The sequence below is a fragment of the Zootermopsis nevadensis genome, unplaced genomic scaffold (assembly GCF_977971745.1).
Source record: "Zootermopsis nevadensis isolate Lab colony 2312 unplaced genomic scaffold, Znev_1.0 Znev_ptg000012l, whole genome shotgun sequence".
NCBI classification, from domain to species: domain Eukaryota; kingdom Metazoa; phylum Arthropoda; class Insecta; order Blattodea; family Termopsidae; genus Zootermopsis; species Zootermopsis nevadensis.
Genome location: NW_028259144.1, coordinates 5,319,026 through 5,345,686, shown reverse-complemented (window position 1 = coordinate 5,345,686; position 26,661 = coordinate 5,319,026). Strand labels below are relative to the sequence as shown.

Genomic DNA, 26,661 nt, shown 5'->3' with positions numbered 1-26,661 from the left:
ATGGGAAATGGTGGTGGACGGCAGGTAGTAGCATGGTGTTGGTGGTGGCCCGTCCATTGCTTTGTTTCGCGCTGACCAATAGGAACTGGCAGTCGAGTAAGCCGAGAGTCTTTCATCAAGACACAGTATTTTATTAATTTGTTAAGCAGTACTTACAGACGAGCTTTACAGCAGATGCTGAAAATGTCCACCACCTTGAAGGCAATTATCTACCCTTTTTAGTGTGTTTCATGTGACTTTATGAAGTTCTTCTGGCTCTAGTAACATACTATAAACATTTCACCATGCAAACATAGTGGTAGTATACATATTTTGATATTGGACCCATAAGAGAGAACTTTTGAGGATCTGGTTGTACAATGCAGAGGCAAAGAAATAACAGCCAGATGTTTCCATTATAAGTAGTACCTATACTGTCTTAAAGCAGTAGTTAGTTGCCCCCCCCCCCCCAGGTTACCTCACTGTAAAGTGGAAATAAGTGTCATTCTTAAAGACACATCTCAGGTTATCTACTTATGCTGTTTCAACTGTAGGGGTCATAGCATCATTTCATTATAGATACAGTTGCTGAGAGAGCAGTTGAATCAAGAAGTTAAGCGCAGACAACTGTACGTATTGAGAAGTTCTCGTACTGGCAGAGAGATGCAGCATCTGAGGCAAGCTCTAGGAGATTCCCTACGTACTGTATCACAGGATCCATCACTGGATGCTGTGTTATTGGAGCATGAGGCTCGGAAGCTAGACACAACGCTCGCATCAGCATCCAGTCTACCTTCCACATCCACCACTGCTTTGCCACTTCCAGCCTCCCATCACAGCTATTCAATGTCTTCTCCACATGATGTGGCAAAATCTGCTACACTGCAGCCCAAGTGAAGAGGACTATTTGTAAACTACTTATGGAAGGTAGATTGTGATATATTTTCAATAGAGACAGTATATTAACCTACTCATCACTGCCAAGAAATGTATTTATTCAAGTGATTTCTTAATAAGCATTTTTTAAACTATTTATGTACAGTACCTGCAAGTTTTATGTCTTTTTCCTTATCAAGTATATCAGATATTTATTCAGTATTATTTTTATATTCTGTTAACTTCAAACTTTCCTCTATCTATAGTCAGAAATTTATAATGTAATTTTTCCCCTTTCAAATACTAGCAGTCAAAAACTGTTGAGCTGCTATGTTTAATTTGGGTATGATTACACTTATAATTTCTAATATGTAAGTGTTCATATATATGTAGGCCTCTCAGGCTGCAGAGGCAGTCTCACAACTTTCCAGATGGATCTGAACGTTTTAAGCTGACTTTGTTTTAATACCTTTTTGGGACAATTTTTTCTGGTAGATGAATTAAGAGAACCTGATAGTAGTATGATAGTTGAACAAAACACTAGTGTATGTGTTCTTTGATGTGTAGTTACAGGCCAAGTGCCATAGAACATGTTCATTGTCCTACATGTAATTGTTACCATTACCCATGTTGTCAAGAAGATGGTGTTGAGTCTTGGCCACGTTTGCTTGCATGTGTAGAACGTAGTCTGAACAACTAGCCTGTGATAGGTAGGTCACAGAATGGTGTGGCTATGGGCATCGCTAAGTTTCTGTCATCTTAAGTGATGGGACTGTAAAATCAAAACTGCCATTTCACATCTTTATAAAATATATGGTATAGTTGTATAGTTATATTAATATACTGTTTTGGTAGGTCTTTTGTGTGTGCAAAATGTCACACCTGGAAATTCACGCTTTTTATCCACAGTCAGACTTTTGTACAGTGAAGAAATTTACCCAACAGAAAAATATAGATCTTGATCAACTTTACACATACATCTCAGGAATTGTCTTCTTGTTAAGTCTGTGACTTAATCTGTTATTTTGCATTTGTTTATCCTTTTTATGTGTCTGTCACACCAGAACTCTCTTGTTGTACAGAATATAATGTAGACATTTAAACTGTCACTGAATATGATTTATGAAGATAACTGAATTTATGTTGAAGGAATATCTTTTTGAAGACCCTTACTGCTCATTAACTCATTCATTATCATAATCTAATAGTACAATTGTCAGCACTGCCTCCTGGCAGAAATAATTTGGCTCTTTGTTTACATTCTTTTGTTCACTGTGGACATATACAGTGACAGAAAGAAATGGAGGCAGTAAAGCAAAAAGAGAAATCCTTACTGATTATAATAGTACATTATAGATGGGATGTGCTTACAGTATTGTCCTTGGCACAGGCATAAAAATAAATGATACACGGCACCCGAGTACTTAAGCAAAGTAACATAACATGGACAGCACACATAGTCCAGGTACAGACTTATGCTGGCAATTAAACAGTTAAATCAGAATTGGATTTATTGCTGCTGCAGGACTGGGAATGACATCCACCTCAGATTTTCAAGCTTGGTAAAGAACTAACATACATGCAGCATGTGCAAGAGTAGCCATGTTGAGAATGTGTCATAACAAACCAAATATAAGTTAGTGAAACTATTTTTATGCACATATTTACTTAGGATACTTAGGCGACCCGTTCTTCATTGCCTTGAGCATCTGCGGGTCCAAACGTTTTTGTTGGCTTTGATATATTATACAGTTGGTAGGACTCCTTGGATGAGCGATCAGCCTGTCGCAAGGCCTTTACCTGTACACAGGACAACACAGCACAGAAAGCCGCAGACAAACGTCCATGCCTTGAGTGGGATTCGAACCCTCGGACCCAGTAACCAAGCGGCTCAAGGCCCACGCCTCAGACCAAGTGGCCACTGTGACGGCTTTATGCACATATTACAATATAAAATTAATGTATCATTCATATTAAAAGTTGGAAAATGCATATCTGTAATCCACCTGTAGGGTCTTATGTGATGATAGATTTCAAGTTATGTTGAAACGTAGTTAACATAACCTCAAAAGTTAGTATTTTAACTTTGATTGCATTGTAGAGGGTCTTGTTATCTGTGTATACATATTCTAATAATCTTCATAGAAAATGTTTTTGTAGTTTCATTTGGTCTTTATTATAATAGTGATCTGTTATCATTTGTCATTATTTGAGCAGCTGCTTGAAGGTTGAAAATTGGGATTGTAGATCTTTGACCTACATTTGATACTTTTCAAACAGATGTTATCAATAAAACTCTTACATGACAAGAATGATAATTTGCTGTTCATGGTCTTCAGTAGAAATTTGGAAATGAAAACTGATCAGCTTTATTCATCCAGTTTATTTTAATTTTCATATAATATAATTTTGATATTACATATCATGTACATATTGTTTTACTCATATGTACATAATATTCGTGTTGTTTGAAAGTTGATGTGCAGATGGAAGATCAAGTCGCACAGATTTATATTATCATCTCTGCAGATTCTTGAACTATTGCCTTCAGTGTTCATTCATGTACAATAACATTCATAAAACATTGGATTAAATGACATAAAGTTATATTTCAAGGTACATATTATTGGTTACACTAGAATACACTGCTCTCTTTTCACTAGTGTATTAAAGAAATTGATACCTTGAATGCAATTATCATATTACAGAAATGTTCTAATTTTCAATTTACCTTTTACAACTTGAATTTTTGCAGTTTTCACAACATACCAAGTACTCCTGCACATCTGTAAACATGTGAACTGTATTGTTGCCAGTTTTATTCTTTGTGTTATCACAAGTTTAGTGCCTTGAGTTTTGAGTCACTGCAAACAGTGTAAATACTCCAAGGCTATGTGTACAGGCATGTCATATGGTGCACATATGAATCTGTTAGTATTGTTGACAGAGATCTTCCTGTCTCCTGAATAAAAGAATCTTGAGAATGTTTTCCATTATTCTTCATAATATGATCATTCTGTTAGAAGTGTCCATTGTCTGAAGTATATTTGATATATATGGTGCTTTAGGAATTGACACTACTATCATTTTCAGGTGACTGGTTGTCATGATATTGACACTTATTGTCAACTCTGAAATGTTGGCAAACTTCTACCAGACTACATGGAGTTACAACCCAGAAGACAGCCATCATACTTGCCACTGTAAGAACCCCAATTCCCATAAACCTAATGTGTTTGAATTCCCCATATGAGAACAGAAGTGTGTTGAAAATAATATTGACGTTTTAATGGTGTGACGAAATACGTTACCTACTTTTGAGGAATTGACGAGTTTATGTAGCAATTAAGGTGATAGTAGAATGGGAGTTGTGGTGTGGACTATTCTTTGCCAAGGAAGATTTATCTGGCATTTGTTATAAAGCATTAAATATGCTGCCAAAAGCGAGTGTAATTGAAAATGTGTGGTAGGATGATCAGTTTCCTAATCTGAATCGGACCAAGTTTGAGTGATGAGATGGAGGAAACCAGCCCACAGTTTGGTTTCAGCACGGGTTGAAAATATCAGAAAAGCAAGACTTAAAAAGTGCGCTCTTTGGAGTACGAATAAATTCCAAATGTTCTCTTTATTACGTATCGGATGTACACACAGGTCCAAACTTCGTCTTGATAATACCAAATCAAGGCTGATGACGATGGGTTATGACGTCATCACGTTATTGCCAATTTTTGAAAATTGAAAAGCGTGATTTTGAATTATCCGCGAATGGCATGAAATCCATCCACCCATTCTCGAGTTTTTACATGGCGTATATTGGGACAGCTTTACTTTACTTTACTAGTAGGGGCCTCCTGTTGTTCCTTAACCATGACTTCCCGAGTGAGGGTTCCTTCTCCGATTCCTACAGCCCTCTCCTGCTGGGTGGAGGTTGCGAGAGTCGCAATATGTCGTGACGTGTTTCTTCCCCGATTTATGTTCGATTTCGAAATCATATTCACCCAAGGCATCGTGATGTCACAACCTTAAACTTCCTGCCGTACAAAACATATCTATGGGTCATTGTGCCAAAAATACCCGCTAACAACTCTTTCTGCGTGGTACTGTAATTTCGTTCCGCGGCGTTCAACACGGAAGATGACTCTCATCAAGACAGATAACGTCACTAATTGGAGACGGTCCTAGGTACTAGCGTCCCATTTTGTTCATATTTCAGCATCCGATGTTATTTTCAATTCCAATAAATTGAAAATTGCTATGGTGGACGAAGATCCGTTGGTTTTATCTTCATACCAAATTTCATTGAAATCCGTTCTCATAACATTTTGTTGCCGAAACTATAGTTTGTAATTCCACCGATCGAGGGCAGTGCGTCGAGACAAACACGAATAATCACCAAAATCCAGGCCAAGTAGATTGGGAACAAAACTTATTAACATAACGTTTTTTCCTTTTGTGATTTAAAGCCCCCACCCACATAATCAAGGTGCAGGACTGTGTATATCTTTCATGATATTATATTTACAGTTGATTGTATCCAATGCAAACTATGCGCTGCCCCCACTTCACAACTATTTACGTCACAGCTATACAGAATCGATCTTTCGTGGCCATCTTGATTCAATTATTGCTTAGCATTGCATGTTTTTGATAGTATCCAAGTGGCTTGTAAAATCCAGAGCAATCTGTGTTTTGTTTTGTTTTGTTCTGCTGTGCGGTGGTAGGGTCTGGTGATATTACTTTCAAAATATACTTATGGCAAGAAAGGGACCTAAAGTGTTATTGGGATTTGAAGATGAATACATTACAGAAAAAAACAAGTCGCTTGTCAATTTCACGACCAACAAAGTAGGAGGGAGACCGGTAAGTAATGTTATTTAACGATTTTGTGTTGTTTGTGTAATGTCATTAAATGGCACAGTTTTTCTTGTCTTATATTTTTTTATCTTATGACCTTGGGGGAAAATTGTCGCGTAACTCAAAGATATTTGTTACAAACTGAATAAATACCATTGTTTGAGGATGGTCTGAACTGATAAACAATACCACAGCATCAGTGAAATGAAAGAAAGTAAAATTGTATTTGTGTTATTGGGGTGTGATGGTGACACATTGAAGAATGTTATGTAGCAGTGGATGAATAAGGAGAGAGACTCTTGCATTGGCAGCACATGTTCTCATTCAGTGCAAGAATAAATCTGTTGTGAAAAATTGGGACTACAATGAAAAATAAATAATGTGTTCACCAATATTGTGGCTCTATACATTTGTGATTTTAACTATATTATCTTTCAAATTGTATGAAATAAGAAATATGAGACATTAATTTCTTACTGGCCCTCATAACAATACAGTTACAGATAAGTTTGTGGTAGTAAAGATATTGTAACTTATCACACATAGATACAGATGTAAAAGATCAAATTGCATGGGGACATAACTGACACATACTGAGGCATTTAACATAGTAGCTCATAATACCATCGGTGATTTCTGTACTTAAAATATTGTAGAATGGATATAAATGTTCTCTTCTTTGTCATAATTCTGGTCTCCTGGTGCTGGTCAGTAACTGCTCACTCCTGCCATGTCCACAGTCACTGTGAGGTCCACACACATATGAAACACTTGCAATTAACTATTTTCTGCAACCTAGTGTTTATAGAACATGTAATGCTTCTGGAAGTTACTAGTCCATTATTGCGACTTCCAGAATCTTCGATTAAATTTAGAACACTGGTTGAAGTTGCTTAAACCTGGTGTTACATGTTGCATGCACTAGTGGCCATGAATAACAACCTGGGGGACTGTGGTATTGCCACATACACCAGTTGCCATAAGCCCCCAGTGTTACCTCTGTTCACTCTGGCTTTTAAGCTTTCTTCTGGCATTCCAGACAGTCTGTGTCATGATGCTTATACGAGGTGCGATCGGAAAGTTTCAAGACTGTGTCAATAGCGGGCGAACCGGATGTAGTACGAGCTTCTCCCTTTAGGGGGTGCGGCCTACATTCATAGTGAATCAGTGTGCCAGCCGGCATCATCGAATTAGCATTTGTTTCTTAGTTACGGGCGTTTTGGTAGTGCATTACACCGACCCTCCTGCGATTTCGGAATGGCGTGTGCATCAAATTTTGCCAAAGACTCGCCAAAACGGCTACGGAAACCTATGAAATGCTAAAGCAAGCATTTGGGGAGTCCGCAATGGGTCGTGCACAAACGTTTGTATGGCATTCACGTTTTAAAAATGGCCGAACCTCTGTCGATGATGACGAGCGTTCTGGACGACCATCTTCGAGCACAACGCCCGAAAATGTTACGAAGATTCGGCAGGCCATTCACGAAGATCGACGTCGTACCATCAACGACTTGTGCGACATTGTTGGGATATGCTATGGGACCTGTCAGCTGATTCTAAAGGAAGAACTCCACATGCGACGCATCATGACAACGCGCCAGCGCACACCGCCCTCAAAGTTTGGCAGTTTTTGGCCTCAAACACCATGGCCGTCATCCCGCACCCTCCTTATTCGCCGTGTGACTTCTTCCTCTTCCCAAAGATGAAAATTCAGCTAAAGGGAAGGCGATTTGAGACGATAGAAGAGATTCAGGCAGAATCGCAGATGGTGCTTGACAGGCTGACAAAGAAAGATTTCCAGGGATGCTTCCAGGCTTGGCAGCGGCGCTGGGATCGTTGTGTTCACTTCCAGGGGAACTACTTCGAGGGTGATGGATGAATTTAATACCTGAGATAAATGTACGGGTTTTTATAGGCGCAGTCTTGAAACTTTCCGATCGCACCTCGTATGTACAATATGTACCTTAAGACTACATATTGTAGATCACCTTTATCCATGGTTCTGCTAGAACTGCCAGCTCTCTGTGGCAGTATGCCAGAACCATTGAGAACCAATGGCTCCCAGAGAGGTGACCTATATGAATAGTGAAGGTAGGTTTCTCACAGCTGGTGCCGGTAGAAGGCGCTCATATGATGGGGTACTGCCTACTGCCCTGAAGTGGTAGTTAGAGACACTTTTATCACCACCTCAGTGCCATGCTTTCCTCAGCATGATACCTCACACCTTGGCTCTCATGGACCAGCCGAAGGGTGTGATAGTATAATAAGAAATTATTGTTAATTTCTATGCAAAAATTTTATATTATGTGACATTTAAATAACTTTTTAAAACTTGGAACCCTTGTTGTTAATTTAAAAACTCTTTTGTGTGTTATTTCAATTCACTCTATCAGACTAGTTGATTTAGATTACCTTTTATGCACTATGTATTAATGCATATCTAATTAAGTGCATTCTGAATTAGGTGTGGAAAGTGTGACATCTGTAAGAGTTAAGGCCTTCACATTTGCCTTCAGTGATCTGAAGTGCAGAATGATTAGTCTCATTCGACAGTGTGTGTACCAATATGGTGGTATTGGCTGTATTGCAGATATATCCATTTGGTTCCTCTCTTTGCCCCATTAGATGTTCATTCAGTAGAAAATGTGCACAAGAATGCTCAATATTCTAATAATCTTGCAGATGAGTAACATTTCAGACATTTTCATCTTTTTCATGTACATATAACATATTTACAAATTCAGTTTTAAACAAGTGTTTAGTAGGTGCTATATGAGTAATGTTTCTCATACATCTTAAAAGTGTCACTCCTGATTGGCCACTTTAATTTGCAATATCTGTGTAACCCTTTTTGTTACACTGAATATTTCAATCATGTAGTTAGTACTCCTGCTTCATATTTGGAATGTCCCTGGTTCAGATTCTAATACAGAGGTCATATGTGCTCACTGATGTTTTTCATTAGTTCAGAGAAAAACTGAAGATAGTTCCAAAACTTTCCACAACATCTTCCTTCTGCATTGTTTCCAGATTATTATTCACATTTATCCTGTCACTTGATGCCTGCAATTAAAAAGAGTCATTAAATATTCAAAAAGTTAATCAAACCCTTCTGTTCCATTGTTGAATCATAATTGATAATCATTAGAGCAATTTTAGGACAGTGTAAAGGAGCTGAGGGTAACATGAATACTACTCTGTTTGTGTTTCAGGACTGGCCTGTAGATGGCATTCCTCAGCCTCTATGCCATCTCTGTGGACTCTCCTTGCCATTAGTACTGCAGATATATGCCCCCTTGGAGAATTCACCTTATCACAGAACTCTGTATTTATTTGGATGCATCAATCCAAACTGCTGGAACCAGAATGAAAGGTCATTATAAATATATTAACTGTCAGTCCCAAAGGATAGAATTCAAAAATACCCTTGTAGTGCAAACTCTTAGGTTCACTTCACCCCTTGGGAAGCTCTGGGAGTTTCCTAGTTCATATTTTTAAAAAATGACAGATAAGGCAGACATGGGAAGACCCATAAGGTGTTAGTCAACGACACTGGGGCATGAAGAACACCCAGAAAGATTGGAAAGATGTACTCTTTGGAGTACACCCTTATTATGATGGTGTACATCATGCTATATCATGTAGGTCATTTTTGCACCATTGTTATTCAAGGTTATTGTGTCTTGGGTAATTTTTGCGGTTATGTGATCATGGGCTGTTGTGCAACATTGTCATCCAACAATGACCTATGGTCATTCTTTCACTAATTTAATTTGTGGTCACATTGTTGCACATCTATAGGTAATCCTTCCCCATTTTTGTAAAAGCCACAACAAACAAACATGGATGGGCCTATAATGTGTTCTTTGCTCAGAGTAGATTGTGACATACCTGAAAACAATTCAACAAATCAGTTGTGAAGCAAAAGCCAAGAATGTTTAGCCTTGTTACAGTGTTATTTTGTGAACAGATTTCTAATGTTTCCAGGTCATTCTCCTGTGTGATGTGTAAGAAAACTTTACACACATTAGAGAATGTGTCTGTGTAAAGTAGTGTGATGAGGAATGTAAGTGCAACATAGTGTAGACAAATATTTTTCAAATTAAAGCTGGAGAAGACAAGTATTGTAACATTAGAATGGTTACACATTTTACCTTCACATGGAACATTGAGGCCCTTTTAAAATATGACACTTAGTTTGCATGAGCTTTTTATGTGAGCTGTTTGTGTAAATTTTTTATTCATGATTGCTCACTATATTCTTCTGCAAACACTTTCTTTCTTTACAAACAGTAAGAAAATTTTGCTTGAACTGCCAGATAAAAGAATGTATGCCCCTTTATTATGCTTCTTCTTTCTGACATAGTTGGTAGCACACTCCTAGTTATAAATATCCTGTAAGGCCCAAAATTGCCTAACATTAATTATCATGTACCAACCAACAGTTGCTTTTCAGCATATTGTGTAGATATATGTCAGTTGGTTGGTGATTATTTGCTGGTGTTAATATATTTTCGAAATGTGAAGCTTGGAAATTGTAGTATACATGCCATTTGGTTCTGTGCAGCTGGGTATGTATCCGCAGTCAAACTCTTGAGACTGGTAGTAACACATCAGCCACAACAGTGAATACATTGAGCTCCTCTGAGTGGTGTGCTGATGCTGATGACTGGGAGGATGATAACAATGGTAACAACAGTGAAGAGAATGGCAATGTAATTGGGCGAATAGAAAGCTACTTTTCAGATGAAGAAGATGAGACAGAAGATTATGAAGATGATGTTCAAGTAAGACTTGGGAACTTGAGTGTAGATGAGTGGAATGCAAACTGGGGAGGAGGCAAGGGAGTTACTGCAGGAGCTGGGGCAGGGGCTGTTGGGAGACTGCACTCCCCTTCAGCAACAGCAGAAATCGAAGGCGATGAAAGTGAGGTGGTGAGTATTATAAACCTTTGTAAATGGCCTATTGACACATTTTGCATGGAAATGATCATTAATCTCATACATTCAGGAAACCTCTTGACTGACTAACCGCCCTGCATTTATCAAACTTCAGGGAAACTTTGAAGTAGTAGATATTTATTGTAGTCATATATTTCTTTAAAGCATGAGTAAATTATTGAACTTCCTCACAAGCATTTCATGCCAACTCCATGGGTTAGAATTTAAATTGTTCTTTTTTCTCTGAAAGCGCACACGTGTCCATTGTTTCATTGGGGAGGCAGCGTAGTTGAGTCAGTATAGTGACTGACTACAAGCTTGATTACCAGGGTTCAGTTCCTGGCAGGGACAAAAAATATTTTGTTCAGCCTCTGCTTCCAGTCCAACTTTAGAGCCTGCATAGCCTCTTACTCAATAAGTACTTGGGGCCCTTACCCTGGGGGTAAAGCAGCTGGGGTGTGAAGCTGACCACCCATCTCTACTTGGTTCCAAGGTCAAGAAAGAGTGGAGCTATTCTTCCACTACCCCATACATATGGCATGGTACTTAGTAAGTGCCAGGGATAACTTCTTTACCTTTGCCTCTTTATTAATTTTTCCCCTGTGTTGTGTGTTTAAAATTCTTCTATATACTGGTGTTTTCTGACAGTTTACCAATGTTTTAGAGGTTCATACTGCCTCCAACATCAGGGCAATGATTGATGATGATGGAGGCAGCAAGTACCTCTGAAACACTTGTTAACATCTACCAGACTATATGGCATTACAACCATCTTCATAATTTTCAAGTGGTCTGGAAAAAAGTTTGGGTACCACTGTACCATGGAATCATTCATTATTGTGTAACATTAAATGAACTGGTTCTTGTAATTCACAGGTGAGCATTGATACTCCGACAGCTCCACAGCATGATCTGACTGCGTTGCTGCAGGAGGTAGCTCCGTTACCTATGGAACTTCGCAGTACAAATGGTGGTGATGGTAAAAGGCAACATTATGCGTTACCAACTGGGCCACCTCAGTTTGTGTCTTCATTTATCAGTGTAGGTGAAGAAGATTTGTCCAGTTCACCCACCATCACACCCATTTCTGAGCATGTGCGTGAGTTGCTGCAGGAATACCAACAGAATAATGATGATGGCATAAACGTGCTGAGTCCAGAGCAAGAAAAAAGTTTGGTGCAGGACCAAGGAGAAAATCTTACACAAGAGAAGTATGAAAAAAGCATCCCAACTCATGGGGACAGATTGTTTCATCAGTTCGTGTCTCGGATACAGAGTCATCCAGGACAGATACTCAGGTCAGCCGATCACTGCTGTCTCTCGGTATTTTATCAGCTGTCTGGCATACAAAACCTTGTTAAGTTAAGTTCCTGGAAAGATCTTTTGTTTTACTAAGGTACCTTCAGTCTCCAGATACCAGTTGCCATCATTCTAGTGCTTAATTACCCCATTTACACTGAGTAATACTCGGAAATTAGTGGTTCTGTATGGCATCATAGGCCCTTGATACTGGAAGCAACAGCTGGTAATTTTCAGCAGGAAATATCCAGAAACTGCAACATAATAAATTTTGCACTGGTTGGATACTATTTGAGATGTTACTGTGACCTATAATTTCAGGGTGAAAGGAATCTGTTTGTGTGCCATTAAAGCGTAAAGCGTATCGATTTATAGACACTCCTCTTACTGACAAACTTTGTATTTCAGTTTCTTAATCATTTATATATTTTTACTTTCTAATGTATATTTGAAATTACAGTTAATTCTGCTAACCATCAAATAGATTTTTTAGCTTTCTTTAAAAAAAAGTCCATGTTACAGATCAGCATCCCTCTTGTTACTGATTAAACTATGCAGATATAATTAAGGTCACCTGACATTTCTGGTGCTAACCTTTATTCATATCTTTTTTGGTACCATTTGCTTTTTCCTACTGGCTGAACAGTTGACAAATACTAACAGTGTGTCAGTGAAGGATTTATTTGCTAATGTATATAACAGACATGGAGTCTCCTCCAACTTAATAATGACTGACTTTTTTCCCATAACCTTTGTCCTTAAGCAGCTCGCAGATAAAACTACTTAAATTAAAGATGAATTTTTAATTAGAAGTTTGAATAATTATGTATAATATGGCTTTTTAATTGATTAATTATCTGAAAAAGGGAATTGATAGTTTAAAATGTTACATTGATCAGTATATGTAATATTTGAACTTGCTGGTTCTATTCCAGATATTGCCATGAGGGTGGAACTCCACTGCTTCTGTATCCAATCCAGGATTTTCCTGTTGCATGTGTTCATTGTCATAACAAAATGTTGTTTGAAATGCAAGTTCTTCCCACGCTGATTCCAAAGTTACGATTACTGGGCCCAGGAGGAGAAGGTGCGCATCTTGAATTTGGGACAGTTCTAGTGTTCACTTGCCGACAGAGTTGCTGGACCACTACAGATGCGTGGCGAGAAGAGAGGGTAGTAATCCAAGCTGAGAAAATCTAAATAGCAGAACTTGGTTATCAGTGGCTATGTCCAGATAGTGCATGATCTCATTATATGTCCATGCTTTTGTCTTCAAATTTTACATTTGGTAGTGCCAAAATTATGTATGTATTTGTAGTACATATTAATGTAAATGAATATACAGAACGACTTTTAACCCTTTTACTGATAGTGAAGAAAAATGTATCATTTTACTGTATGTTGGTCGGTACTGGCCCATTTTTCAGAATTAGGACAGTAATATAGTTTCCCATCTTTGTACATGTTTTTTCCATACGGTTAAGAATTGTTTTTAAATAGTGTTTCATGTATTTGGCAGAATAGTTTCATCCGCAACACAGAACATGCTTTTCTGCGTCAGAACTCTTGTACCCATGACACAGGATTTATATTTAGCGGATATGTCACATCCATAAAACACAGTGTGTCTTTTGTGCAGTGTAAATGGTATGTCCGTAGCAGAGTAGAATTGTTTTTCTCTACAGTTTGAACATCATAGAACAGCATTTCTGAAGCCAAAATATGCTCAGGCCAGAGTCATGAATGAAAAAGTTTTTGAGGCTAAATTCTGTTTTGAATAACCTTTAATGTGTGTGTTCAAAAATATGACAGGAGATTCAGTAATTAAATGTGTAAGTACTGCAATGAGTTTTTGGGATTGAAACAAAAGATCCTTTGGTAACATCAAATGTGGTTTTTACCCTGTTTTTTGTATTCATGAATATTCAGAATGGGGTAGTATTCTTCTTCTATGATGCAACAGCCCAAAGTTGAGCCTTGGCCTTCTATAGAATGGGGTATTATTCATTATTTTTGAAGATACGCTAGTCAGTAACAGTTTTATTTAAAGTAATGTGAACTGAAAGACAAATGTTTGCCATTAAGGAGGAAAATTGTAACAGATTTACTTCTTAAAAATAACTTCTGTCGGATGTCATCCATTAAGATTGATACACTAATGCACTTGATTCATGCACTTTCCATTACGTCTGGCAGACATAAATAATCTCAAACTGAATTTTTAAATAAATTCATGCCATATTACTGGTCATATTTGAAATGCTTTGCTTTTCAAGTAGCACCATAAAAACAAATCATATTATGTTATGTAAATGTATAAACAAATGAAGAAATCAGGCCCACTTTTATTACTGCTTTTTCTCCAGAATGGTGGTCCCTTGTTTTATCCTCTATTATGTCTGTGTCAAATGGATTCATGACTATGCTATAGAACAGTCATTGTCTTATCTCATTTCTGAGTTGGGAAGAATTTCAGAAAGTCTTCAAGTTCCAAGATTCAGATTCCAGCATTTCTTTTGCATCTTCATGACTGTGTAAAGTATTGATACCTGATTTTTTACTAAATAATGTGTGTCCTCAACTTAGTCATCTTAATAACCTAAAACAACAAGGCATGACATATTTTAAAACCAAGGAAATTTAATTGTGTTTAGAAAATGCTGACTGCTGCTCTTTTTTTTCAACTATTTGAAGATCATGTGATTTCAATCAAAAATAGTAGCACAAACATTCTGAAACCAAATAAAAATATAATTGTACATTCATACTAGTTGAACAGACAACCCACATAAAGTACAGGCATCTTGGGAAGAGGAAGAGAAGATTCGCACCGACTGAAGAAAAGTTAGGAGTATACGTGTAAATTCATGCACTATTCAACCCACATATGTGGATATGAATATGGGGGGAAATTAAAAAGGACATATCATTTATACTGCAAATTTTACTCATCAGATAAGAAAACCAGTGGGATCAGATGCATTCCATTTTATGTTATAATTCAGAGTTCTAGCATTGCTTCTTTCACCACATGCAGGATGTCTCTTTATACATACATACATCTTTATTACATTCCATGATTGGTAGATCATTCTAGTTTCATTTGTTCTACGTGAGTTATGTAGCTTCTTTGGTAACAGTCAGATGAATTTCTTGTTTATCTGGTGATAACTTTTTTTATTATATTTCATTCTGGTGCTGTTTTCATTAGTTAGAATGTAAACGAGATTTTCTTCCATCTTAGCTCATAGAAAAATGTGTAGTATTTAGTTTACTTTAGCTTGTAATGTAGTAATGTAGCATGCATTTGCTTTCCCATATACAGTAGCCATCAGGATATTTGGACATAGACCATGTGTTTACATAAATAGATAATACTAGTCATAAATTATTTAATTCTCTTTACATGTATAATTAAGACTTGAAGTTCAACCTTTAAAAGGTTATTTACAAAAGACTCCTTTTTAGTATGTTAGTCTGTTTAGATTCCATTTATGGTTAGGAGTGACCGAATTTTTTGTGTATGTGCAGTCAAACCCTGTTAAAGTATCACTCTCTGTCCAGCACTAATATTGGCATTAAAGTAGGGCTGGCAGAAATTGAATTAAATTATGTTTGTGTGTATTTTTATGAGGATAAAAAGGGCAAAATTGTAGAAATTTGAAACTTCTGTAATGGTGCCGTATTATTTATAATATAATATTTATCTTTATTATAATCTCACTGGAGCACAGTACATACCAGTTTTTATGTACAGAGTCTCGCGAGTGCAATGCAAGGGTGACTGTATGTACAGGAATGCTGTGTCAGGGTTTGACTGTAATTCCAACTTGATAAATTTGTGTTATACTGATGTATGAAAAAATGAGCTGTGACATTGTTCCTGAACTTCAGTTTATTAGTAAATCACGTGAACAATTCTTTGTGGTTAACGGGTGTAATGCAAATTTGTCATTTGATTGATGTGAGAGTTACTGGCATAGTATTCAATAGGCTGTCCTTCCTCCCAGAGGTTTACACATGTTGATATAATTACCAAAGATTTATTCTAAAGAAGACATTTAACACTGACTCTACCAGTCTGTTTAACCATTTCCTTATCCTAAATAAGGGATTCCAGAGTTTCAGTGTCTCTCATAGGCACTTCATCTCATGTTGCTTAATAATGCCTGTCAATAGTGTAAATGTTTCAGCTCAGCCTACAAGAAAACCAGTCGTCAATAAAGAAAATGTTACTATCCAAAATTAGCTTGGGTTTAAAATTTTGCCCAAATATTATCCTCAATTAACTTGTAGCAGTTAGAATTTTGTGGCTACGTAGTGTCTCAGGTTTTTTTCATTTACAGCAATAATTTAAGCTTCTTTTTGCTAGATGGAACCAGTGATCAGTAATTCATTGAAATATACTACTTCTGACACATTTCTTTTATACTTTGTTTTTATTCATCAGTTCAAAATATTTTGTGTTTTTGCAAAGTTTGTCCTAAGATGACATGCTCACAAGATTTAAACTCTGCACTTTTTGATTTCTATAATGCAACCTAACAAAATAGAACACTTTAGAATACTACTGTGCTTCATGAAATTTGTAGGCTTTATTGTCAAGTGAAAATCTAAATTTTGAAGGTTCTGAGATCTAATGTCCTAGTATTATTGGGCTGATCAAATCAAGAAGACCTGAGGTGTAATATGCTATGGAAAAATATGAAATGACAAAATATTGGTAAGTATGGTGTAGAGATTGTGAATGTGTGTAGCAAACAATGTTACAGGTTTCTGTAGTGCAGTGTTATGTGGAACAGCAAGGAATATCACAAACAGCTGAATCATTGTGGCCTGCTCAATACCATGCAATTGATAGCCAGGGGTTAATTGCTTTCATAAGTGACTGCCATAAATACAGATGTAAATTCAAGATTCATTAATTAATGGTAACTCTGCAGTTTTGATGCGAAACCAAAGCCTTACACGTTTTGAAAATCAAATGGTTAACAAATCTTAAGAAGTTTGGTTATTTTCTGCATATATGTACCAGGTAATCACAAAACTAAAGAAAGACATGATATTTCGTATGCATAACTGAGATTTGGCATTCTATACCTTCATATTTTTTAATCCTTTGTGACAGTGTGTTAATATCAAAAAGAGAACATTATATTAATTCTAAAGTTTGTGTAGTAATTCCTGTGTACATAAAGGCCGCACAGTGTGTTATGCCGTAATTCTTCATTTATATGAACAATTTGACGACTATTAGAACAAAACTGCAAGCTATTCAAACATTTCGCGCACACTCTCAAGAGATTCTTCCACCAGATGTAGCTAATAGTAAGGGGGAAGTCAGAGTTCCTAAGAGAGGGTCCTGTCAGTTTTACCCTTGCCTTCCTGCTACATACCGAAAGGAATAACTGCTTCTTTCAGAATAGGCCTTGTGTGTCAACGCGTTTTGCGAAAATAGTGAAGTATTCGTCAAAGTGATACAATACAACCTAGTGTTTCAACCCGATTTACATGAAGGGTAATAATCGTGAACTGAATTTTGTCTATACAATTTTAACGTGAGACTTTTTATCTCTCCTATTCGGAAATCACGTAAGCCTATCCAGTGATATAAGTTAGAAGCATGCGCCACTAAGTGTGAAATATGCCAATTGAAAACATGGTAGTTTAAACTAGAATTGTTTTTGCTTATATGTCAGTTTTGGCAGAAATAAATTACGTAATTGATTGATACCAGGCACCCTTTCCTCCGGGTAAAGCGGTCCGAGGCTTGAAGCTGACCACACTTTTCCGTCTAGTGCCGAGGTCAAGAAAAACTGGGGAACCTACATCGCCCCACACATCTTCATTACGTGATGCTTAATAAGAACTAGGGAAAACTTAATTTCATCGTCGTTGTTGCACCAATGAAATGAATGAAAGAAGCACAGAAAGCAGAAAGCAATTGTCTCATCAAACTTAATTTCTTCCTGGAAGAAATTTTGTGATATTACTATTATCAGAACATGAAAGTTGTCTAATGTGGAGGCAGTATGATCCTCCACTATGGAAATTGCTGAATGTGAAGAAGGATGCAGTATTCTTGTTCGAAACGTTGATACCCATCTATAAGACCTCATGTAACCACATACCAAAACACCACCATCGATATCTTCACTACTGAGTTAAAATCTTATATCCATGTAACTTTGAAGTTTGAACTTTGCAGTTACAGATTGTTAGACCGCCCCCATTCTGCTTCGCCTCATTAATGACTCTTTTCAGTGGTCAACACGAGATGAGTCGCTCTCGAAGAACAAGGCTGGAGGGAGTGACCGAGGTACTGCGTGGCCTTGGAGACTCAGGTGTTAGGGTGGGGCACAAGAAGCCAATAATAATCGAAGAAGCTATACGTTCTGCAGTAGCGATGTCAGAAACCACACGCGACTTACAAACCTTTTTGTATGTCTCGGTAGACGCCTGAGTCTGTTTACTGAACCACTTTCAAAAATGGAGCATGCAACTTTAAGGCTGTAAGAACCACAATTTTATAAATAATTTTCCACCGTGATAACTGTGTAAAGCGAAGGGCATTGGGATTTTTATTTTGAACCTCCACGTTGAGTGAAGCGCTGAATATTATCATCGTTAAAAGCAGTATCTTTTAGAAGAGTTTAAAAAAATACGTAGATCCAAAAAGTTTAGAAAATGTCTGTTCTTTTGCAAGTATCAAAGTATGGGACCGATATAGATGGTAAACTTTATTGAGCCTTTTTAACGCAGGCCTAATTTTCTGTCATTATGAGGGTGAGATCATAATGTTGTTTTTACCCTGCCTCCATGTTCTGAAATAGTTAGATTGCCACCAAGTAACGTCATGTGAACTTTACGCCATCGAAGGCCACCCAGGACCTTTTCAGCTTAGACTACTTTTAATTTTGTACAATCAGTGATGATAACAACATGGCGGATTTAGGAGGAGACTGTGGGTCATGTCGATTGTTAGCCAGATTAAATAGATACGGACTACAGGCTAGAAGGCCAACAATCCTCTAACAGCATCGTCATGGCAGCGGTTGTAATTATTTAAACACAAGCGTGACGAACATCGACTATTTTCCAATCGTACTTCTTTAAATACCGTCAGGCCAAGGCCTACTTTACCTTTAATGAAGCCTAGGTATGTTCGGAGAGTTTATTGAGAAGTCTGTGGTAATTATTTAAATAAATATGTTTCTGACTGTGTACCGTATTATGTAGGCTATAATTTAATTGATTTTGCAACAATGGGGTTACAGCTACAGATAATGAGATATAAAACAATGTATTTGGGAATTACAGTCGACAATTAGTATCTGCCGTTATTAATATGCAGGGTAAATGAATAAAATAACAAGTTACGGTACTTTGAAAGAGTTTAATTGGATTGGACATAGACCTATTAAAAATTAACCCAGCCGTTCCATAACTCTTAATGTTGCAGTCGTCTGCCTACCGTCTAATTTTTCAGGCCGAAAGCAGTAGGTGTCCAGACGTATCTGTATGGAAATCGCGAGATAAGATTCATACATTTTTATTCTTCTGTAACAGATACAGAGCGTTAAGACAAGACTTTAAAGCTTCCAACAGCAATAGGCTGATAATTCAGTATTGTTATAGATAACAGATCTATTGCACCAACTCATCGTTTTATAAACTCTTGACTAACGAGTTTTTTCGTTAAAGCGTTTGAAAAGTGAATATGCCTGCTTTCTTTCCGATACTGTATTCGTAATTAATTTTCACAAAATTCAAGCACATCTTTTAGTTTCATTAGTTAAAAAGTGATTTGTACTAATGCATAAGTAATTATAGAGATTGCAAAGGAGTGTCGAAATCGAAACGGCACGTGTGCGTATCGTTGATTTAACGATCCAACATGGCTGCCATTTCAGCCGCTGCCGAACCCGCTAGTGAGATCACTGAATGTGCAGGCTCATATACCACTCAGGCGCTCTGTCTTTGCGGATGCGCAAAGATATCTTGCCAGTGATGGTCAGCTGTGACGGGAAAGGCCTCCGGAAATGCGCCTTAGGCATGTAACTCTGAATTCCAGGGATACCCTACGGCACCACAATGTACGTGTACGGTTCCGAGATCACGTAGACATGTAATATGTGTGTGCCTAGTGTAAATTCACGGTGAAAATCTGGCGTGAACGGTGCCGCGGTGGGTCTGGGATCATGGCGTCGGTCGCAGCCGAGACCCCAGCCGGCCACGGGCACAGCTTCAGCAAGAAAACGTTCCACAAGCCCACCTACTGTCACCACTGCAGCGACATGCTCTGGGGGCTCATACAGCAGGGGTACATCTGCGAAGGTAAATGCATTTTTTATTTGACATGTACAAAAATGGCGTGTGTATGTGTGGTTCTTCACGCGGGTAGGTGAGGGGTGAAGTATTGGGGATCGCCGCTGCAGCCGAGGCCCGGGCTGTTTTGTTCCCCGACAGCATCCAGTTGACCCCCCACTCCACCCTTCTCTTACAGGATGGACCGTACGGTTCTCTCTGATTATCACTTTATTAAAAAAGAAATATCTCTGTTAAATCAGTCTTATGTTCCTGTTTGTTCCTCGAAACAGTGTTGTGGGACATCGACGTTTGTAAATTGGACTGGAGGGAGGGGCTTGAGTTTGGGTCCTTTTCGACACCGACAATTAAGAATACGTTGTATTCTGTGCACTGAAAATTGCTGTCACGTTTATTTCGCAACACAATACTCATCAGAATTGGTTTTACGAAGTGATAGTTGGTTAATGACATGTACCGACGTACCAACTTCTACTACATTTAGTAAATGTGCTAGGGACTCGAATATACCTTCAGAAGTTTTGTAAACAATGTCCTTAATATTTGTTTCCTGTACAATAAAACATGAATGACCGTTTTGTGACAGAAGTAACTTGCACGTATGTTATAATTACTCAACTTTGACAGCTGAGGTGTAACATTTCTGAGATATTCTCTCCCTCTGACCATTTCTGTTTAAAGAGATATAAAAGACATTTGTTCTGTTGTTATACGTTAAATGTAATCTTCGGCTTCGTACTGTGTGTAACGCTCGTACGTAAGAGAGTGGGTCAAGTTCTTCATGCACTAACGAATGCGGCATATGATCGATCCGTGAATGGACCAAGACCAGTACTGTGAAAATCTTGGCACAAACATGACTTTCTGTAAGACTGACTACGTGGAGTCGAAAGTTCTCACTCCGAACTCGTTCAAATGATTATATTTGGTTGAGGCGTGTGAATTATTTGGTAAATTAAAAGGGTTCCATGAAAGCGAAAAAAAAAAATTCTGTTTTGTCGAAAGAGTACGATGGGGTGGGGTATTGTTTGAAAATGTCTTGTGTCGCGTCAGACCCAGCCATATGTCTGAGTATCCGTAGCACTGTTACGTGTTAATGAGAGGCAAGATGTTGTTACCCTGGCATTGCACGTACTTTATCAGCTTGGTGTAAATGGGAATTAACACAGAGGCAATTGATATGCTTTCAGTAGTCATGTGTAGAGGTAGATGTGTCTTTAAAATAGTCTTACCATTTTATGCAGTTCCAAAAGTAACCTATAAAATAACCGATTTTGACCACCACACGAGTTCAGTGAAACACCTTCGTTGGAACAGTCACGAATTCTAACAAATATTAACAGATGGCAAAGTGAGGTTGATTGTGACATTCGTGGATGATTATTACGGCACTGTATTCTGAAGTTGACATATAGCGACTCGAACGAGATTTGGTAGGATGATTAATTCTTGGGTTTTTTAATGACGTTGCTACAACTGCTGTAGTGAACAGCGGCGAAGAGTCTTGAAAAGTACGGCGATCGTCGAAGTTTTGACGATCTGTAGGCTCTGTCATCTGTTTATTTCGTGGTTTATTTCACCACGGATGTTTTTTTATAAGAGTTTAGATTTTTGTTGACGCTGCTTGGTAGGAATTGCGTAAAAGAAACGTGATTTGTGTTAATTTGAGCTCTCCATACCGAGCACGGAAGATATATACAAGATATTGACCAAACCAAAGACATATTGGGGTTCCTGGTCGCAACGTACAACATTTAGGGCTTCCCTCACCCACCCTTATTCCACCCAGCGCCAACCCCAAAGACATCAGAAGCGCTCTCATTTTCTTTATCAATAATTTAAAGCAGAAAAGCCACTTGGATAATGTTAAAGTCACATTCTTACGATAGATACTTTTGTATATTTATTTATTTATTTACTTTTTACATTTTATATTTAGGTTGTGATAAAAATTATATGTTGACAACATTATTAATGCATTAAGGAAATACGTAAGATTATCAGTGTGTCCAGCAAATAACAAAGTAGTTTTATTTTACTCAATTGAACTAGTAAATTGATTACTTACAAGCAACGTACGTCATCAGTTATATTTAAAGCATCAAAACGGGAAGCTGTTGTTTGACTGTGGTTTATTTGATTACCGTATCATTAGCTCAGGCAGTGTTGCGTCAGTTGATAGGGTGAATAATGAATTGTAAAGGATATGAAAGGAAGCGGTCGTGGCATAGTTCAGGGTACTGTGCCGGCATTTTCCCTCAGGGACTGAGGAAAACCAAACGAAAGCCCTCAGGATATCCGGTCTACGAGCCGAGATTTGAACAGGGAATTTCCCGAATACGAAGCCCTAACGTTCTTTGACATTATGTTATAGGATGTTTTATTGTTTCAAGTTGGCTAATTTGTGAACATTGGATGTCAAACGTGATTGAAATGCAAAAATATGTATTGTCATACAGTTACAATATAAACCTGCCGAATTATTGAATCGAGCCTATGAGTAATTTAACCTCATATTTACAATTGTGCCCGAGTAGATTAGCTAATCGTACTAACTTCTTTTAATAATTATAAATAGCGCAGTTTCGGAACTAGAGTAGGCCTATGTATTTTTCTAATGGCCACGATCGTTGTAATTAAATTTAGTGATAGGTTCTTTATGCAGCGTTGTGTTGACAAAAATCTGTAATTAGTCCTTCTCATGTGTTCACTAAAATCAGTCGAATTCACCGTTTCTCTACTTACATTACAAGGTTCTTCATAACGATTATTCGGAGACCGGATTTCTTTACTGAGATTTCTAACGGTTTTACTCAGTCCCTTCAGGGCATATGCCCGGTTAGTGACTTAAAGTAGGTCACGGCGACTTCGTTTCCTATTCGCTATTAATTTATCATCGCATTATTCGACATTGTGGAGTTTGAGCTACTGACAGCGACGTAAATCAATGATGAATGAACTACTTTAATATTACAGATTATTTGAATAAAACTCTGCGCTTCGCAGGATATTTTACAACTCTAAATCAGGCCATGACCATTAGAAAAACACATTTCAGCACCAAAGAAAGACCATCGTCTTTATATTGTTTTTGGAAGGGGTTGTACAATTAGCCTTCATGCCCAAAAATAATCAAGAATGCTCTGGAAAGATTTATTCAGAGTTTGGATCATGTCAGTATTAAGATTTAATTTTTGAATGTCAGTATGGCCAGTCAGTGGCCAAGGCATTCTACCATATGTACAGGATGATATAAAAGTAATGCAACCCATAGTAAAATATTGACGGTTGCAATTAAATACAGTGTTATTGGATTTATAAACGCACAGTATCGCTGTGACTATACAAGAGCCCACGCAGGTGACGTCATGCTGTAACCTGCTAGCGCTAGTCGGTCAGTTGTCTTTCAGCAGTCGAAGTGCGAGGATGTCTTTTTCACAAGAGCGACGAGTGTTTATTGCCGAACACTAACTGGCATCTCGTTCTTACCTAACTTGCCAGAATGAGTGTAGGGATACATTTCTCGATTCTTCTGTGCCAAACAAATCGACAATGCCTCGTCTGGTGAACTATTTCCCTGACAAAAGACCTCGTAACTGGGTTGCATCAAACATGAGGAAAAAAGAATGCATGCATCGCTGAACGCGGTGGACATTTCCAACACTTAACATAGCATTGTTTTTTTGTTTGTTTTTGATTTCAGCGTAGTTTATTTTTTTGACAAATTGAACATGTGTCAGGAATGGGTTGCATAATTTTTTTTCCTGTCATTCTGTATAAATGATTCAGAACTTAAGAAGTCATTCTGAATTTCGCGAAAGCTGAAATGAGAAGAAGAATACGAAGACTCCAAATATTTGGAATTTTAATCACGTTTAACCTTTATTTTTCAATAACTGCCTGGAAAAATCTCATTAAGAATTGACAACGGTAGTGAATACGAAAAATAAAAAAGCCTCCCGTTTTAAATAATGTTGGCCCATTGTAAATGAGCTTCAAGATCGCTGTTAAGCCGCAGATAATTTATTATTTAACTACGTAAAAGTGTTACTGTTGTAGTTAATTAAATGAAACTGCTTTCTTACGTGTGGGAGTGGCTAACATTCCTAAGCATTTCCTGATACGACACACAATAGAATGCTAAAATATGATAATTAGAGAAAAATTAGGCTGCCTGAACTCTGAAAAACGCCCCCTGACATTCGGGGCCCGGGCGAGTGCGACTCCCCCTCTCGGCCGTAGTATACAGGGTTATTCATAATTTCCTGACACATTACAAAAAATCGTCAGAATTGAATGGTGCAAAGGATGGTAACATACGACGTGCCGATAGAAAGAGAAACTCTCAAAGTCTGTTTTTACGTGCCGCGGCGCTTATTTTCGTCGGTGGCCGCCAGGGTGCAGGTTAGTATATTACCATTTTGTATGAGGTTTAGTTGAGTGAAAATTGTGACGCTAGCAACAGAGAATGCATTTTACGTGCTTGAGTATGCTCGAATAGAGTCGATCGTGACGGTGCAGCGACGTTTCCGAACCAAGTTCGGAAAGGACCCGCCGGTGAGGAACAGCATAAAGCAGTGGTATGAAAAATTCCAGCCTGACGGGCGCCTGTTTATCGCAAAACGCCCAGGCCGACCAAGCCCTTCGGAGGAGACGGTGGATCGTGTGAGGGAGTCGTTTCAACACAGCCCCCGTAAGTCCAGTAACCGAGGAAGTGTAGAGCTGGACATTTTGCAATCTATACTGTTGCGAATTCTTTGTAATCGTCTGCGGGTTAAGCCATACAGGCTGCAGTTACTGCGGGCTGTAATCGATGAAGACAAGACCCGACGATTTCAGTTCTGTACCGACATGTAGCAGCACTTGGAGAAAAACGGTTTCGCCGAAAAACTGATTTTCAGCGACGAAGCTACGTCTGACGTTTATGGGAAGGCGAACAGACGCAATGTGCGGGTATGAGGAAGTGAATCAGCATTTGCCACAACGTTGGATCGGACGCATGGCTGCCAGTGACCATGCGCTGCTTCGTTGGCCACCCCGATCACCTGACCTGACGCCATGTGATGTTTTCTTATGGGGGTGCGTTAACGACCAGGTCTTTGTACCGCCTGTGCCACGGGATCTGCCTGAACTGAGAAGACGAATCATCGCTGCCGTCTCACAAATCGATCGTGACATGCTGCAGCGGGTATGGGCGGAAATGGATTATCGGTTTGACGTCTGCCGCGTCACAAAGGGCGCACACATGGGGCATTTATGAGGTGTGTAAAATAAACTTGGAGAGTTTCTCTTTCTATCGGCATGTCCTATGTTACCATCCGTTGCACCATTCAAGTCTAGCGATTTTTTGTAATGCGTCAGGGAATTATGAATAACCCTGTACTTCTCTGAACGTAATTATGATTTGTGAAAATAGGTTATAAGTCACAGCTAATTTTTCTCGTCAAGGCCATTTACGTTCAGCGCAACCTCGCCAGTACGGGCTACCCGTGTTATATAGAATCAAGACTTAAGGAAATATATGGCTGTTTCTTCCAGAGCGGCCTCTCATATGTAGAGATGTAAAATTCCCGGAAATTTTTGGGAAGAGGAAACTGGGAATAAATTGGAAAAATGAGAAATGAAGCATTTGATTTTCAGTAACAAGAAAGTTAATACCATTTTCTTCACGAAATGAAGGAAGTAATAATTTTAAAAATTAAACAGTTGCGGATAGCCGACAAGGGGCGTTTCTCCATCTCGGGTTTTGGGCGGGGAGCTTGCAGTACGTTACGAAATTTTACACAGAGCCTCGGAAGAATTCTTTAGAACGACGTAAGCAGAGGAAAATGGACGTGAGATTTGGAGCTTGGAATGTTAGGAGTCTTTATTGGCCGGGTTCTTTGAAAAAAGTATCAGCAGAATTAGCAGAATGTAAGTTACATTTGGTGGAATGAAAGGTCAGACCTGACAAGGGTGACACTGAACCAGCAGACGATTGATTATACATCCCTGTATGTAAATGGAATGCTGGTATAACTTAGGAACAGAGTTTTATGCAGTAGGATATCGTATTTAATACTAAGAGGTCGTTGGTTTGATACTGTTCTGCCAACTGAGGGTAAATGTAATGAGGAATTAGAGCGCTTGCTGGATTAATCCCCTCTGTACCACATGAAAATTTGAAAGGATATTTCAGAGAATGTAATCTTTATACATCGCAAAATCCATACACTTTTGACTTCTCCAGATAGAAACACGTAGAGTTATAACGTCTTGGCAGGCAGAAAACGACAATTGAGTACACTTGATGTCCAGTGTTTCACTGGAATTGACTGCTATTGGATGCTGTAAGACGTAGGGAAAGGCTGACGTGGTGAGGGTTCATCTCAAGAAGCTGAATGGT

At 38.3% G+C, this 26,661-nt stretch overlaps 3 protein-coding genes across 13 annotated transcripts in view; all 3 read left to right on the top strand.

Annotated features, from left to right (window-relative positions):
• The window catches only part of Root (ciliary rootlet coiled-coil, rootletin), a 90,904-nt gene extending 87,065 nt beyond the window's left edge, over positions 1–3,839 (top strand). For all 6 annotated transcript variants that reach the window (XM_087347727.1, XM_087347725.1, XM_087347726.1 and 3 more), the window contains one exon: positions 559–3,839. In XM_087347727.1, coding sequence (XP_087203853.1) covers positions 559–876 — 318 coding nt within the window. In that variant the 3' untranslated portion in view covers positions 877–3,839. The remainder of the gene's footprint in view (positions 1–558) is intronic.
• A 1,509-nt stretch (positions 3,840–5,348) lies between these two features.
• Positions 5,349–16,196, top strand: trus (programmed cell death 2 like trus). Its single transcript, XM_022061825.2, has 5 exons — positions 5,349–5,715; positions 8,922–9,082; positions 10,277–10,643; positions 11,526–11,947; positions 12,884–16,196. Exons 1-5 carry the CDS (start codon positions 5,608–5,610, stop codon positions 13,146–13,148), a joined length of 1,323 nt encoding a protein of 440 aa, XP_021917517.1. The 5' UTR covers positions 5,349–5,607; the 3' UTR covers positions 13,149–16,196.
• Positions 16,197–19,918: 3,722 nt separating this feature from the next.
• Positions 19,919–26,661, top strand: part of LOC110828800 (diacylglycerol kinase theta) — an 82,776-nt gene continuing 76,033 nt past the window's right edge. For all 6 annotated transcript variants that reach the window (XM_087347707.1, XM_087347705.1, XM_087347706.1 and 3 more), the window contains exon 1: positions 19,919–20,285. In XM_087347707.1, coding sequence (XP_087203833.1) covers positions 20,150–20,285 — 136 coding nt within the window. In that variant the 5' untranslated portion in view covers positions 19,919–20,149. The remainder of the gene's footprint in view (positions 20,286–26,661) is intronic.

What these genes read in the sequence shown, in the direction of transcription:
- trus (XM_022061825.2), top strand. Translation starts at nt 5,608, where the DNA reads ATGGCAAGAAAGGGACCTAAAGTGTTATTGGGATTTGAAGATGAATAC. An exon ending in ACAAAGTAGGAGGGAGACCG is followed by an intron (nt 5,716 to 8,921) that starts GTAAGTAATGTT and finishes TTTGTGTTTCAG; the next exon opens with GACTGGCCTGTAGATGGCAT. An exon ending in AAGGCGATGAAAGTGAGGTG is followed by an intron (nt 10,644 to 11,525) that starts GTGAGTATTATA and finishes TGTAATTCACAG; the next exon opens with GTGAGCATTGATACTCCGAC.